At 40.9% G+C, this 16,531-nt stretch overlaps 1 protein-coding gene across 5 annotated transcripts in view; it reads right to left on the bottom strand.

Moving 5' to 3' along the window:
- Positions 1-16,531, bottom strand: part of ABCG2 (ATP binding cassette subfamily G member 2 (JR blood group)) — a 147,032-nt gene that overhangs the window by 18,388 nt on the left and 112,113 nt on the right. For all 5 annotated transcript variants that reach the window (XM_022582292.2, XM_022582293.2, XM_089912485.1 and 2 more), the window contains 3 exons: positions 14,012-14,169; positions 2,637-2,788; positions 558-662 (listed from right to left, as the gene is read on the bottom strand). In XM_022582292.2, the coding sequence (XP_022438000.1) occupies positions 558-662; positions 2,637-2,788; positions 14,012-14,169 (415 nt within the window). The remainder of the gene's footprint in view (positions 1-557; positions 663-2,636; positions 2,789-14,011; positions 14,170-16,531) is intronic.

Genomic DNA, 16,531 nt, shown 5'->3' with positions numbered 1-16,531 from the left:
TATAAATGCTCATTTACAGATTAAATCAAAAAGAGCACTCTCACAGACAACAAAATCTGTGTTGACTGATGCTATGAGATTGAATGTTTGTGTGCCCCAAAACTTCATATGCTGAAACCCAATCCCCAATGTGATGGTATCTGAAGGCAAGGCCTTTGAGGGATGATTAGGTCATGAGGGTGGACCCCTCAGGAGTGGGATTAGTGCCCTTATGAAAGAGGCCCCAGAGGGCTCCCTCCGCACTCCCACCACATGAGGAGGCCATAATATGGTCGCTCATCTATGAACAAGGAAGCAGGTCCTCAACAGACACCGAATCTGCTGGCACCTTGATCTTGGACTTCCAGCCTCCGGAACTGTGAGAAATAAATGTTTATTGTTTAAACCACCCAGTCTATGGTATTTTTGTTACAGCAGCCAAACAAACTGGGACAACCAGTATCAGAGGACAGCACTGATGTAAATTCACACAGCCATGTTTTAGTGAGCTACCACGTTGCTAAGCTTCAGCCAACTCAATTAGGCAATAATCTGTGGCTCTCAACACATCTGCTTACCTTCACCGTCTGTGTCCTCTCTGTTTAACACCACAGCACAGGAGTCTCCATTAATGACGTCCAGGAAGAAGTCTGCAGGGTTATTATAGGGCTCACAGTGGTAACCTGCAAGAGAAGGTAACTCAGGTACACAAACGTGACAGTCTTGGGAAATAAAGACTCAGTGGGTGAGGGAGGTGTTGCTGGGAGAGACAGGATCTAACAATTTCTCCCTCTTTTCTTCTCTCTTCTCCCTTCACTAATTTACCGCTTCCTTTTAATCCCACAGTATTTCAACAGTTTTCTGACTCTTCACAAAATAGCACACGCCAAACCAACCTTGGACTCTTAGTAAGTCTTCTGTTAGTGCTTGGTCCTTACCCATTACAATTCAGGAGACCTGAAACAGCTATCAATATGCTCTGGTGCTTATCGGAACTTCTTCAGAAATCTAGATATAAGTCCAAGAAAAAAAAAAAGCTATAGAAGAACTAATGTTCCTTAAAGCCAGCTAAGGCATAGCAGGACTGTGTTTGGGAGAGGCCTGGGGTATGTTCTGCTCTCCAAGTTCACCTGGGGACTGCTAGAATGCCAGTACCCACTTTAGCAATGATTGCTTTTGCCCCTATTAAACTCAGGTCCAAATGGGCCTCTTCTATGCTCCTGTAATTCCAATATAGAGAACAAATCACCAGAACATCATTCTCAAGAGAATGTGGCTGGCACAGCATAGCTGAATGCTTACCTTGACTTCTTGTGGCACTGTAATAGGGAAGAACAAATCTGACTCCATATCGGATCTGTTTCTTTTACTTTAACCTTTGTATTCTATTGCTTCTGCTACAAGTTAAGAATGTTGCCTATAGCCTGAATCATTCAGGATAGCCCATTCTCAAGGGTCTGATCTTTAAAGGTGGTACACTTTTCCATTCATATAGAGATAAAAAGTTGCAGAACAGAGAATAACGTTTGTCTTGTTGGAGGTTTACGGGAACACCATGACCAGACCTACATGGACAGCTGCAAGAACAAAGGATTCCGACACTAAGAAGTTTTCAACAAGCAGCCACACCCCCTTCGCTTTTAGTATAAAAGAAGCCTGAATTCTAACATGGGGAAGATAGTTCTTTGGGACAGTAGTCCACCACCTTCTCGGTCTGCTGGCTTTCTGAATAAAGTCTCTATTCCTTGTCCCAACAACTCATCTCCTGATATACCAGCCTGTCGTGCAGCAAGCAGCATGAGCTCAGACTCAGAAGCAACATGATTATCTGAACTCAGCTTGGCCTGTAGTCTGATCCTTAGGTTCAGCCCCCCTAAACTCCCTAGACCCATGCAAGGCTTCTTAGTTTTAAATGATAGAGATTAAACCAAAACATTTTAAAATGTGGTTAGCAAATATTTAAAACTATATTTGAGTTCATGAAGCATCATGTATAATCATATCCAAGGATCTCTAAAATGAAGCAGATTGAGTAAGTCACAAAAAAATGACATATTTCCATTTAAACAGAACCAGGCAGTCCAGAGCCATCAGAATGTTGGCCCATTGAAGTCAGACTTACGACTAGCCATTATATCGACAGGTAATTCACACACACGCTAAATCCGCAATCTAATGTTACTAGAAAATTAAGTAGCATCTCCACGAACCCCCAATCAAGGTAGATCAACATCCCATGTAAGGGAAAAATATGATAAAGCCTAATCTGTATCATGGTCAAGAAGACAAATAATGTAGGGACATTAGGCCTTTCCAAGAATATTCAACTGACAGATAACTGGCTATGAGACCAATCTATTTATTGAACTGTTAGGGAAAGGTCACCAGAACTGAGAAGGAAAACAGACACAGACCCAGCAGAAATACACACACACTCACACTCACACACACACTCAAACAGGACAGAAGAAGATACCTAAATAACAAGCTGGCACTGCAGAGTGAAGGACCAGCACTAAACGAACCGAAGATGCTTCGGAGTAGTGGAAACCATGGTGTATCTACTCAAAGATGAAACAGCACTCCAGGTGACCCCTTTGTTCTCCTTTAGGATACTATTAATGAAGGATCTTACTTCATAAAGAAGTCAACCATACCAGTGGATGCAAAGTAACCCAAGGCCTCCTGAGCAGGCCCGTGGAACATTAATCTTCCTGAGGCCAACAAGGTAAGGCTATCAAACAACTTGAAGATGGAATAACGAGGCTGATGAATGGAGAAGATGATTGTCCGTCCTTGTTTAGACATCCTGAATTAAAAGTGAGGAGATAACGAGTCATTAAACATCTGAAACTTGCATTTTTTGGCAACATATTTTATTATTCCTGCCTTTAGATCATTTGTTCCTCTTCCAACTTGATTTTCTCTTACTAAATTCTCATCTCATATTATCTGTCTGATAGGTAGAGAACCTAAATTCAGTGCTTTCATGAAACACTACGGTTTCTAAAGTGTGTTCCATGGGTAGTCTAGAATCAGAATATTAATTAAAAATACAGATCCCTGGACAGTCTACTCAGACCTATTGGGTCTATGGAACCCTATTTTTAACTAGCACCCAGGTAATTTGTAAGTACACTCAAGTTTTAAAACTTATTATGCACTAAATATTAAAACAATGGTCATATGCCCCATCCTCATTGATCATTTAAGTCTTCTGGCTCTTTAGGAAATGGTCTTCATTCTTCCGCCTTAATAATACAATTAACATTACTGAGTACTGACTAGATCTCTGCTAAATACTTTATAGATGACCTCATCTAAATGTACACAATATTGTTATGAGGCAGTTCCAATAATAATTATTACTGTTCTATAACAGATAAGGCTTAGAGAATTAAGCAATGGCTCAAAGTGTCACTGTTAGAAGGAGCAGGGCTGGGATCTGATCCCTGGTCTAATACCATGGCCAAAGGACAGTAACTCCTATCTTTATACAGGAGTTACTACTTATGGGTAGAAGAAACAAAGGCCAAAAACTATTCAAAATCTGGTATTAGTGAAAACACTTTATGAGAAGAATCACATCAATTCAAGCATTTTCTAAGCACTTACTATATGCTAGCCAAGAAAGTTTGTTCTGCCTCAAAGAAGACAGGCCAACAGACCAATCATTTCAATACAAGGTGGAACAGAAGTAGCTGAGGGCACCCTGTAAGCCAGACAGGAGACTGACCCCGTCTGAAGATGATGTAAGTAGTGTATCAAAGGGGCCGACAGGAGTAAGCCAAGAAGAGAAAGGACAGTCAGGATGAGGAAGATGGCAAAGCATGCGATAACAAGGTCTACTCCAGAAACTACAAGTAGTTCAGTGTCGTGGCAGAGCTGAGGTGTATGTGTGGAGGCGGGGACTGAAAAAAAAGACTGCATCAAAAAGCAGGCCCATGATAAATCTCGTCACTCAGAGGTGGAACGTTAGTCAGTAGACAGTGAGGAGCCAGTAAAGGACTGGCAGCAGGGAGGCGGACTGGTGTGAGGACTCTGTACTCCATGTGTGGTCTGAGGACCACTGAGGCATCAGTATCAGTATCTCCTATTAGAAGTGGAGAATCTTGGCCTCCACCTCAGAGCTCTAGACTCAGAATCTGCATTTTTTTTTTTTTTTGCAGTACGCGGACCTCTCACTGTTGTGGCCTCTCCCGTTGTGGAGCACAGGCTCCGGAAGCACAGGCTCAGCGGCCATGGCTCACGGGCCCAGCCGCTCTGCGGCATGTGGGATCTTCCCGGACCGGGGCATGAACCCGTGTCCCCTGCATCGGCAGGCGGACTCTCAACAACTGCGCCACCAGGGAAGCCCCAGAATCTGCATTTTTAACAAAGACCCTAAGTGATTAGTGTACACAGTGGAACTTGAGACAACTAGGTTAGCGCTCTCCAGTGTGAGGAAAGATGCTGGTGTGCTAACTAATCCAAAACATAATGAAACATAACATAGTCCAATATTCTATGTCAAGTCATCATTCTCTAATGAACACTGTCAACGTGGTTACAGATAATAAAAATATCATGGATGTATGCTCTGATCCTGAATCCCAGACCTGTTACTTGGCATCTTCACTTATATGTGCAATTGACATTTCAAACTTAAACGTTTTCCCATCTTCCCATTTCTTCTTATTTTAGCATAGAGACTTGCTTATGAGGGCATGGGCATCAGAGGAAGCAAGGAAAAGAGAAGGAGGGGAAGCCATATGAAGATGGTGTGTCTGGCAGCTTTTAAAAAATGGGGGTGGGGGAGGGTTACTGTCCCAGAGGTGGTGAGCAGAGGGAAGAATGGCCAGACTGATGGGGAGACTGATTAAATTGAACAACTAAGTAAGTTGACCGACGGACTTCCCTGGTGTTGCAGTTGTTAAGAATCCGCCTGCCAATGCAGGGTACACGGGTTCAAGCCCTGGTCCGGGAAGATCCCACATGCCGTGGAGCAACTAAGCCTGTGTGCCACAACTACTGAGCCTGCGCTCCAGAGCCACAACTACTGAGCCCGCATGCCGCAACTACTGAAGCCCATGCGCCTAGAGCCCGTGCTCCGCAACAAGAGGGGCCACCGCAATGAGAAGCCGGCGCACTGCGAGGAAGAGTAGCCCCCGCTCGCCGCAACTAGAGAAAGCCCGTGCGCAGCAACGAAGATCCAACGCAGCCAGAAATAAATAAATAAATTTATTTTAAAAAAAATTAGTTGGCTGAGCAAGAAAGTAAACATATTGAGATAATGGGAGCCAAGTTTCTCATTGTCTGAAAAGTCATTTAAAAACATGGAAAGGGCAAAGACTAAAAAGAACACTCAAGTGTTAGATCAGAATCGGAAATATTATAAACTCACGGGGTTTTTTTAACATGTACATACTAATAGAGCAACAGGTAAAAATATGTTTATATGTATCATTTCTATTCAAACTATATACCCACACAACATATTTATAGTAAATACATATTTCCAAATAAAATACAGATATGTATTTCTATGTTATACATATACAGATACACATACACGTGTATTTCCTAGGTCTGTCTGCTAAGTGGGTCTAGAAGCACTGACACTCCTGTAGCAGTGAACACACTAAATCAGATCTTGGTTTCTAAATCATAACTACACCAGAAGGAACCAGGGCTCCTTGGAGAAACATCTGACACAGGAAAAGTTCAAGATGAGCCCGGAACATCTTGCTGACCATGAAGTAAAGAACTGCTTGGAGAATGATAGGGACACGTCAAAAGGGCACGAAGGCCAGGCTGAAGAGGCTTCCACTGGCCAAAGTCAGGGTGAATTTGGCCATAAAAATAAATAAGAATAACAGATTATAACCCATTGAACAAAAGAAGAAAATGAGTAAACATAAATGAACAGAAAAAGAAGAAAACTCCTTTACAGGAGGATGCCAACTAACATATGTAGAACGAATGATGTAAAAAGGAAATCACCACTTGGCAACCCTCACACTAGTAGCTGACGGGCAGGAGCTGTGACTATAGCTGGGTGGACATTTGATGAGGAACAGGATATTGGCCTAATACCTGATTATCTCCGCTGAAAAAATACTAATCAATTACAAATGGAAAAATAGTTATTTCACAGCAATTAGACCCAGCAGATACCAACAAGACCAGCTGATAAAGGTTAACATCACCCATGATGGGAGAAATCAAAATCATGCATCCCCGATGTTATGCACTGAGAACACAGCATCATTTCTTTTATTGATTTATTTATTCATTCATTCATTCATTTACATCTTTATTAGAGTATAATTGCTATACAATGTTGTGTTAGTTTCTGCTGTATAACAAAGTGAATCAGCTATATGTATACATATGTTCCCATATCTCTTCCCTCTTGCATCTCCCTCCCTCCCACCCTCCCTATCCCACCCCTCTAGGTGGTCACAAAGCACCGAGCTGATCTCCCTGTGCTATGTTGCTGCTTCCCACCAGCTATCTATTTTACATTTGGTAGTGTATATATGTCAATACTACTCTCTCACTTCGCACCAGCTTACTTCCCCCTCCCCGTGTCCTCAAGCCCATTCTCTATGTCTGTGTCTTTATTCCTGTCCTGCCCCTAGGTTCATCAGAACCTTTCTTTTTTCTTTTAGATTCCATACATATGTGATAGCATATGGTATTTGTTTTACTCTTTCTGACTTACTTCACTCTGTATGACAGACTCTAGGTCCATCCACCTCACTACAAATAACTCAATTTTGTTTCTCTTTATGACTGAGTAATATTCCATTGTATATGTGCCACATCTTCTTTATCCATTCAGCTGTCGATAGACACTTAGGTTGCTTCCAGGTCCTGGTCATTGTAAATGGTGCTGCAATGAACATTGTGGTACATGACTCTTTTTGAATTATGGTTTTCTCAGGGTATATGCCCAGTAGTGGGATTGCTGGGTCATATGGTAGTTCTATTTGTAGTTTTTTAAGGAACCTCCATATTGTTCTCCATAGTGGCTGTATCAATTTACATTCCCACCAACAGTGGTTTGTTGGCAATCTGTATATTTTCTTTGGAGAAATGTCTATTTAGATCTTCTGCCCATTTTTGGATTGAGTTCTTTTGTTTTTTTTGATATTGAGCTGCATAAGCTGCTTGTAAATTTTGGAGATTAATCCTTTGTCAGTTTCTTCATTGGCAAATATTTTCTCCCATTCTGAGGGTGGTCTTTTGATCTTGCTTATGTTTCCTTTGCTGTGAAAAGCTTTTAAGTTTCATTAGGTCCCATTTGTTTATTTTTGCTTTTATTTCCATTTCTCTATGAGGTGGGTCCAAAAGGATCTTGCTGTGATTTATGTCATAGAGTGTTCTACCTATGTTTTCCTCTAAGAATTTTATAGTGTCTGGCCTTATATTTAGGTCTTTAATCCATTTTGAGTTTATTTTTGTGTAAGGTGTTAGGGAGTGTTCTAATTTCATTCTTTTACATATAGCTGTCCAGTTTTCCCAGCACCACTTATTGAAGAGGCTGTCTTTTCTCCATTGTATATTCTTGCCTCCTTTATCAAAGATAAGGTGACCATATGTGCGTGGGTTTAGCTCTGGGCATTCTCTCCTGTTCCATTGATCTATATTTCTGTTTTTGTGCCAGTACCATACTGTCTTGATTACTGTAGCTTTGCAGTACAGTCTGAACTCAGGGAGTCTGATTCCTCCAGCTCCATTTTTCTTTCCCAAGACTGTTTTGGCTATTCGGGGTCTTTTGTGTTTCCAAACAAATTGTGAAATTTTTTGTTCTGGTTCTGTGAAAAATGCCACTGGTAGTTTCATAGGGATTGCACTGAATCTGTAGATTGCTTTGGGTAGTAGAGTCATTTTCACAGTGTTGGTTCTTCCAATCAAAGAACATGGTATATCTCTCCATCTGTTTGTATCATCTTTAATTTCTTTCATCAGTGTCTTTTGGTTTCCTGAATACAGGTCTTTTGTCTCCTTAGGTAAGTTTATTCCTCGGTATTTTATTCTTTTTGTTGCGATGGTAAATGGGAGTGTTTCCTTAATTTCTCTTTCAGACTTTCATCGTTAGTGTATAGAAATGCAAGAGATTTCTGTGTATCCTACTATCCAGATTTTTGTATTCTGCTAGTTTACCAAATTCATTGACTAGCTCTAGTAGTTTTCTGGTAGCATCTTTAGGATTCTCTATGTATAGTATCAGGTCATCTGCAAACAGTAACAGTTTTACTTCTTTTCTGACTTGTATTTCTTTTATTTCTTTTTCTTCTCTGATTGCTGTGGCTAAAACTTCCATAACTATGTTGAATAACAGTGGTGAGAATGGGCATCCTTCACTTGTTCCTGATTTTAGAGGAAATGTTTTCAGTTTTTCACCATTGAGAACGATGTTGGCTGTGGGTTTGTCACATATGGGCTTTATTATGTTGCACTAAGTTCCCCCTACACCTACTTTCTGGAGAGTTTTTATCATAAGCGGGTGTCAAATTTTATCGAAAGCTTTTTCTGCATCTATTGAGATTATCATATGGTTTTTCTCCTTCAGTTTGTTAATATGGAGTATCACATTAACTGACTTGTGTATACTGAAGAATCCTTGCATTCCTGCGATAAACCCCACTTGATCGTGGTGTATGACCCTTTTAATGTGCTGTTGGATTCTGTTTGCTAGTATTTTGTTGAGGATTTCTGCATCTATGTTCATCAGTGATATTGGCCTGTAGTTTTCTTTTTTTTTTTTTGACATCTTTGTCTGGTTTTGCTATTAGGGTGATGGTGGCCTCGTAGAATGAGTTTGGGAGTGTTCCTCCCTCTGCTATATTTTGGAAGAGTTTGCAAAGATAGGTGTTAGCTCTTCTCTAAATGTTTGATAGAATTTGCCTGTGAAGCCATCTGGCCCTGGGCTTTTGTTTCTTGGAAGACTTTTAATCACAGTTTCAATGTCAGTGCTTGTGATTGGTCTGTTTATATTTTCTGTTTCTTCCTGGTTCAGCCTCTGAAGGTTGTGCTTTTCTAAGAATTTGTCTATTTCTTCCAGGTTGTCCATTTTATTGGCATATAGTTGCCTGTAGTAATCCCTCATGATTCTTTGTATTTCTGCAGGGTCAGTTGTTATTTCTCATTTCTAATTCTGTTGATTTGAGTCTTCTCCCTTTTTTTCTTGATGAGTCTGGCTAATGGTTTATCAATTTTGTTTATCTTCTCAGAGAACCAGCTTTTAGTTTTACTGATCTTTGCTATTGTTTCCTTCATTTCTTTTTCACTTATTTCTGATCTGATCTTTATGATTTCTTTCCTTCTGCTGACTTTGGGGTTTGTTTGCTCTTTCTCTAATTGCTTTAGATGTAAGGTTAAGTTGTTCATTTGAGATTTTTCTTGTTTCTTGAGGTGGGATTGTATTGCTATAAACTTCCCTCTTAGAACTGCTTTTGTTGCATCTCATAGGTTTTGGGTCATCGTGTTTTCATTGACATTTGTTTCTAGGTTCTTTCTGATTTCCTCTTTGATTTCTTCAGTGATCTCTTGGTTATTTAGTAGCGTACTGTTTAGCCTCCATGTGTTCGTATTTTTTACAGTTTTTTTCCTCTAATTGATATCTAGTCTCATAGCGTTGTGGTCAGAAAAGATACTTGATACGATTTCAATTTTCTTAAATTTACCAAGGCTTGATTTGTGACCCAAGATATGATCTATCCTGGAGAATGTTCCATGAGCACTTGAGAAGTGTATTCTGCTGTTTTTGGATGGAATGTCCTACAAATATCAATTAAGTCCATCTTGCTTAATGTGTCATTTAAAGCTTGTGTTTATTTCTTTTCATTTTGGATGATCTGTCCATTGGTGAAAGTGAGGTGTTAAAGTCCCCTACTAGGATTGTGTTACTGTCGATTTCCCCGTTTATGGCTGTTAGCATATGCCTTAGGTATTGAGGTGTTCCTATGTTGGGTGCATAAATGTTTACAATTGTCATATCTTCATCTTGGATTGATCCCTTGATCATTATGTAGTGTCCTTCTTTGTCTCTTGTAATAGTCTTTATTTTAAAGTCTCTTTTGTCTGATATGAGAATTGCTACTCCAGCTTTCTTTTAATTTCCATTTGCATGGAATATCTTTTTCCATCCCTTCACTTTCAGTCTGTATGTGTCCCTAGGTCTGAAGTGGGTCTCTTGTAGACAGCCTATATACGGGTCTTGTTTTTGTATCCATTCAGCCAGTCTATGTCTTTTGGTTGGAGCATTTAATCCATTTACATTTAAGGTAATTATCGACATATATGTTCCTATTACCATTTTCTTAATTGTTTTAGTGATGTTTTTGTAGGTCTTTTCCTTCTCTTGTGTTTCCTGCCTAGAGAAGTTCCTTTAGCATTTGTTGTAAAGCTGGTTTGGTGGCGCTAAATTCTCTTAACTTTTGCTTGTCTGTAAAGGTTTTAATTTCTCTCTCGAATCTGAATGAGATCCTTGCTGGGTAAAGTAATCTTGGTTGTAGGTTTCTCCCTTTCATCATTTTAAATATGTCCTGCCACATCCTTCTGGCGTTCAGAGTTTAAGCTTATGGGGATTCCCTTGTATGTTATCTGTTGCTTTTCCCTTGCTGCTTTCAATATTTTTTCTTGTATTTAATTTTGGATAGTTTGATTAATATGTGTCTTGGCGTGTTTCTCCTTGGATTTATCCTGTATGGGACTCTCTGTGCTTCCTGGACTTAATTGACTATTTCCTTTCCCGTATTAGGGAAGTTTTCAACTATAATCTTTTCAAATATTTTCTCAGTCCCTTTCGTTTTCTCTTCTTCTGGGGCCCCGAAAATTCGAACGTTGGTGCGTTTAATGTTGTCCCAGAGGTCTTGTGAGACTGTCCTCAATTCTTTTCATTCTTTTTTCTTTATTCTGCTCTGGGGTAGTTATTTCCACTATTTTATCTTCCAGGTCACTTATCCGTTCTTCTGCCTCAGTTATTCTGCTATTGATTCCTTCTAGAGAATTTTTAATTTCATTTATTGTGCTGTTCATCATTGTTTGTTTGCTCTTTAGTTCTTCTACATCCTTATTAAACATTTCTTGCATTTTGTCTATTCTATTTCCAAGATTTTGCATCATCTTTACTATCATTATTCTGCATTCTTTTTCAGGTAGACTGCCTATTTCCACTTCATTTGTTTCATCTGGTGGGTTTTTACCTTGCTCCTTCATCTGCTGTGTGTTTCTCTGTCTTCTCATTTTGCTTAACTTACTGTGTTTGGGGTCTCCTTTTCACAGGCTGCAGGTTAGTTCCCATTGTTTTTGGTGTCTGACCCCAGTGGCTACGTTTGGGTCAGTGGGTTGTGTAGGCTTCCTGGTGGAGGGGACTGGGTTGTGTAGGCTTCCCAGTGGAGGGGACTGGTGCCTGTGCCCTGGTGGGTGGGGCTGGAACTTGTCTTTTTGGTGGGCAGGGCTGTGTCCAATGGTGTGTTTTGGGGTGTCTGTGAACTTAGTATGATTTTAGGCAGCCTCTCTGCTAATGGATGGGGTTGTATTCCTGTCTTGCTAGTTGTTTGGCATAGGGTGTCCAGCAGTGTAGCTTGCTGGCCATTGGGTGGAGCTGGGTCTTAGCGTTGAGAGCTCTCTGGGAGAGCTCTTGCCGATTGATATTACATGGAACCAGGAGGTCTCTGGTGGTCGAATGTCCTGAACTCAGCTCTCCCACCTCAGAGGCTCAGGCCTGACACCAGGCCTGAGCACCAAGACCCTCTCAGCCACATGGATCAGAAGAAAAGGGAGAAAAAAAGAAAGAAAATATAGCATCATGTCTGTTGTATCTCTGCCAAGAATTCATAGCCTGAGTCTGGTCACGAGGAAACACTGGATGGACCCTATGAAATGTACTCTCGAATATGTGTGAGGACATAAGAGGCCAAGAGTAAAGAACTGTTCAGGATTAGAAAAGATTTTTAAAACAGGAGGGTTTCTGGAGAGAATCCTGAGCCAGAAATGAAAAAGAGACACTTCTGGCGCAGCTGGTGAAGTCTGACTGGAGTCCATGGACTGGATGGTGGCAATGGCATCAGAGCTGACTCCGTGGCTGGAAGGTGTGCAAGGCAGTAATGTAGGAGCAGTGTCCTTGTTTTTTGGACTTGCAGGCCAGAGTATCTAGGTGTGATGGTACATGATTTCAGAAAAAGGTCTATGGTTGTGGGGGGTGGTGGTGGTGGTGAGGGGATGGAGGGAGAGCAAATGCAGTTAAAAGGTAACAACAGTTGGGGAATCTAGGTAAGGGGAGGTGGGATTTCTTTGTGCTACTGTTGTAACTGTTTCGTAACACTGAAACTTTTTAAAAATTAATTTTAAAAAAAGGTGTCCAAAAGTTTTGAAATTTCTCTTATAACCATGATTCTCCTACCATCTTCTTTCTTCGTAAAAGACATTCTTGGGACTTCCCTGGTGGCGCTGTGGTTAAGAATCCACCTGCCAACACAGGGGACACAGGTTTGAGCCCTGGTCTGGGACGATCCCATACGCCACAGAGCAACTAAGCCCATGCACCACAACTACTGAGCCTGTGCTCTAGAGTCCATGAGCCACAACTACTGAGCCTGCACGCCACAATGACTTAAGCCCTCACACCTAGAGCCCACTTCTCCACAATGAGAAGACTGTTCACCGCAACGAAGTGTAGCCCCCGCTCACCGCAACGACAGAAAGCCTTCAAGCAACAATGAAGACCCAAAGCAGCCAAAAAATTTTTTTTAATTTTAATTAAAAAAAGTTTTTTGATTTAAAAAATTTAAAATAAATTTTAATTTAAAACATTAAAAAAAAATTTTAATTAAAAAAAAGAAGGAATTGATATTCTTTACTCCATTCTTCCATTTTTCAAGGCCCCAAATCTTAGAAGTCATTCTCTCAATAATCACACCCTACATCCAATTCTAAGCTAATCCTGTTGATTCTGTTTTCAAAACAGAGAGAAACCCCCGACTTCTTCCAACCTTAACACTACCATCCTAGTCAAAGTCAGCATATCTCAAATGAGCTAATACAAACAGCCTCCTGACCAGACTGCTGCCACTCACCCTTGCCCAATTATACAGCCTTTTCTCCAGACAGTTACCAGTCCTCTGTTCTAAAACTCTCTGAAAGCTTCCCATGTCCCCTAGAGACATTAAAAGCCACAGCTCTTATAGCAGCCTACAGTCTATATAATCTGCCACCCACTCAATTCCATCTCATGTCCCATTCTAGCTGTTATGGACTGAACTGTGTGTCCCCAAAATTCATGTTGAAGTCCTAACCCCCAGCACTTCAGAATATAACTCTATTTGGAGATAGGGTCTTTAAAGAGGTAATTTTGGTTAAATAAGGTCATGTGGGTGCCACAATCCAATAAGGACCAGTGTCCTTATAGGAAGAGGAGATTGGGACACAGACACACCACGGGAAGATACAGTAAGGACACAGAGAGAAGACAGCTACCTACAAGCCAAGGAGAGAGGCCTCAGAAGAAACAATCCTGCCGACTCCCTGATCTTAGACATACAGCCTCCAAAAATTTGAAAAACTAAACTTCTGTTTTAAGCTAACCACCCAGTCTGCGGTACTAGGTTATGGCAGCTTGAGCAAAGTAATCAATAAGAGTCCCCACCCCTCCTGAGGTCACTGGGTTCCGAACACATCAGCAGGCATACTCTGCCCCAGGGCCACAGCTGTTCCCTTCCACTAGAACTCTCTGCTCCCATATATCCAGGTCTCGCTCCCTTGCTCCAGCTCAAGCATCACCTCGTTGAGTCTTCCCTGACCATCCCATATGTGATACAGCACCTCTATCCCACCATAGCCATCTTTTGCTACTCTCTTAGCCCGCTTCATTTTTCATACAACACTTACATTTGTTAATTGACTGTTTCCCTCCAACGAAGAAGGAAGAAATTTTTGTCTGTGGTGCTTACTGCTGAGGCCCTTGCACCAAGAATAATACCTGGTACATAGTAGGTCACCATATATTGGATGAATGAAAGAATAATGTTCCCCTAGCGTTTACCTCTTCAGAAGCAAAAGGACAGCATTTGCTGTGCTTGAATCTAAGCCAGTTGTGGGCTCATCCAGGAACAAGATGGATGGATCAGTAATAAGCTCCATTGCAATACTAGTCCTTTTTCTTTCTCCTCCAGACACACCACGGATAAACTGAGTTCCAACCTAAAACACAAATATTATTGTTATTAACAATAAAAACCACAGCCATTATCGTTTGTTGAGCTCCCAACACGTATGTGCCAACCCTATAAGAGGCACTTTATCTCATTATCCTCATTTATTCTGAACAGCAAATAAATGACTATGTGGGCAAGGAGGTAGGTTTCTCTTTAATTTGAAGAGTAAACTGAGGCTCAGGTCAGAGCTGGTAAGTGGTTAAGCCTGATATGAAACCCATGCTTTTAACAGTTCTATATGTTTCTCATCAAGCCATATATTTCATTTTAAGACAGTTAAGCCAGAACACTAAAAGATATGGCCCTGACGGAGTGAAGCCACAGACCAAAACGGGAGCCGAAGATAGGAGTAGAAAAGCTGCTGAAAGCATCTATTATTTGTTAGTCTTTCTTACAGCCTCCTGACGCCCCCTTCCCTGCCCCCGCCCCACCCAAAGTCCTCAGTGCAGCTGGGCAGCTAGGAAAGTTCACTTTCTATCACACCACATTAGCACCTCTTAAATCACCAGGAGGTTTACCAAATTGAGCCCTCCTGTACCCTAACTTGCTGCAGAATTCCCGGCTCATTCTTTCAGACAAATTCAGAAGGTAGACTATTCTACAGGGTAACTGGCTGGGTCTTTCAACTAGTCAGTGTCACTGTGTGGTAGGGGACCAGAAAGGTTTTGGGGGAGAAAGGAGATAGGAAATAATCCTTATATTAAGAGTCTTCAAAGAGATAATAAGTAAGTGCTGTTCATGCCCTTAACTGGATCCTCTAACAATTGAGCTGTGCCAGACATTCTGGAGACAACACGGGGAAATGTGGATGAATATGGCTCCACATAGCTGATATTAACACACTGTTAATTCTGTTAGTTGATAACGGTATTGTGGTAATGTAGGTAAGTATCTTTTTTTTTAAGATGCATAATCAATATTCAAGAGTGAAATGTCATGAAATTTACAACTTTCTTTAAAATACTTCAGAGAAAAGAAGCTGAAGTAATTATGGGAAAAGATTAACAACTGGGAAATCTAGGTAAATGTTATTAGTAATCGTGCCATTATATTAAGTATACTACAATCATATCATCACTACGTAACAGAGAAAAACAAACCTGACTCCATATTGAATCTATTCCTTTAGCTCTAACCTTTGTGCTCTGCTGCCCGTGCTTAGTCATGCTGGCTCTGCACCTTTTATGAAAGAATGTTGTCTAAAGCCTGAAATATACAGGATAGCCCATTGTCAAGGCTCTGACCTTTCAAGGTGTACCACTTTTCCATTTACATAGAGATAAAAAGTTACAGGGCAGAGAATAACATTTGTCTTGTTGGACCTTTATGGGAACATTGTGACCAGATCCACATGGACAGCTGCAAGAACACAGGATTCCAACAGGAAGAAGTCTGCAACAGCAACCAACCAACCAACTCCCTCCCCTTTTAGTATAAAAGAAGCCTGAATTCTAACTTAGGTAAGATGGTTCTTTGGGACACGAGTCCACCATCCTCTTGGTCTGCTGGCTTTCCAAATAAAGTCGCTATTCCTTGTCCCAACAACTCATCTCTCAATTTACTGACCTGTCACGCAGCAAGCTGTTCGAGCTTGGACTCCGTAACAACTGAGTAATCAGACTATACTCTCTACATTTGTTATGCTTAAAATTTCATAGAAAGTAAAAAAATTTAAATGAAGTACTTCAATGAATTAGATAAATACATTCTAAGTCAACAACTCCCTTCAGCTTATTTTTCTCTGGAAATCCATGCAAGGAACTTAGGGCAATAACTGTCTGTTGGTAGAGAACTTTTACCTAAGGGTAAAGAATGGTAAATACCTTATTGGGAAGAAAATCAAGTAATAAGCAGAGCTAACACAAAGGAAAACCCAGTCGCTTACAGGAAGAATTTAGTGGAAACTGGTGGCATCTCAGAGTTATTTTTCCAAACAAACTACAGCAAAATATACTTTACGTTAAATAATGTCAGAAAGTATCATATGAAACAGCAGCCAGCAGGATACCCCCATTCTTTGTTACGTCTACGTAAAGGATATCATGGGGGGACTAAACTAGAGCCATCACAATCTAAAAAGCTCATCTTCACGGAAAGCTTCAGGTGTTTTCCCAGCAAAGCTTTCATACCTAGTCACCGACTGTAAAGTTCACTCGTTCACTTCGTTTCTTCTTCCCGATCCTGTATAACCCACAAAGGGAGTTACTTTCCTCTCTTGCCCACGACTTTTATCTCAAAAATCTAAAAGAGCCCAGCACTTAACAGTCTGTAAGTAAATACTGGCAGAAGAAAGGGGGAGGGGCAGTGAGGGAGGGAGGGAGGAAGGGAAGCCAAAAGTGCCAAAAGAA

Source organism: Delphinapterus leucas, chromosome 5, assembly GCF_059928025.1.
Source record: "Delphinapterus leucas isolate spDelLeu-1000000601 "Yukka" chromosome 5, BTC_Dleu_Yukka2, whole genome shotgun sequence".
Taxonomy (NCBI): Eukaryota; Metazoa; Chordata; class Mammalia; order Artiodactyla; family Monodontidae; genus Delphinapterus; species Delphinapterus leucas.
This window is presented reverse-complemented; position numbering and strand designations above follow the sequence as displayed.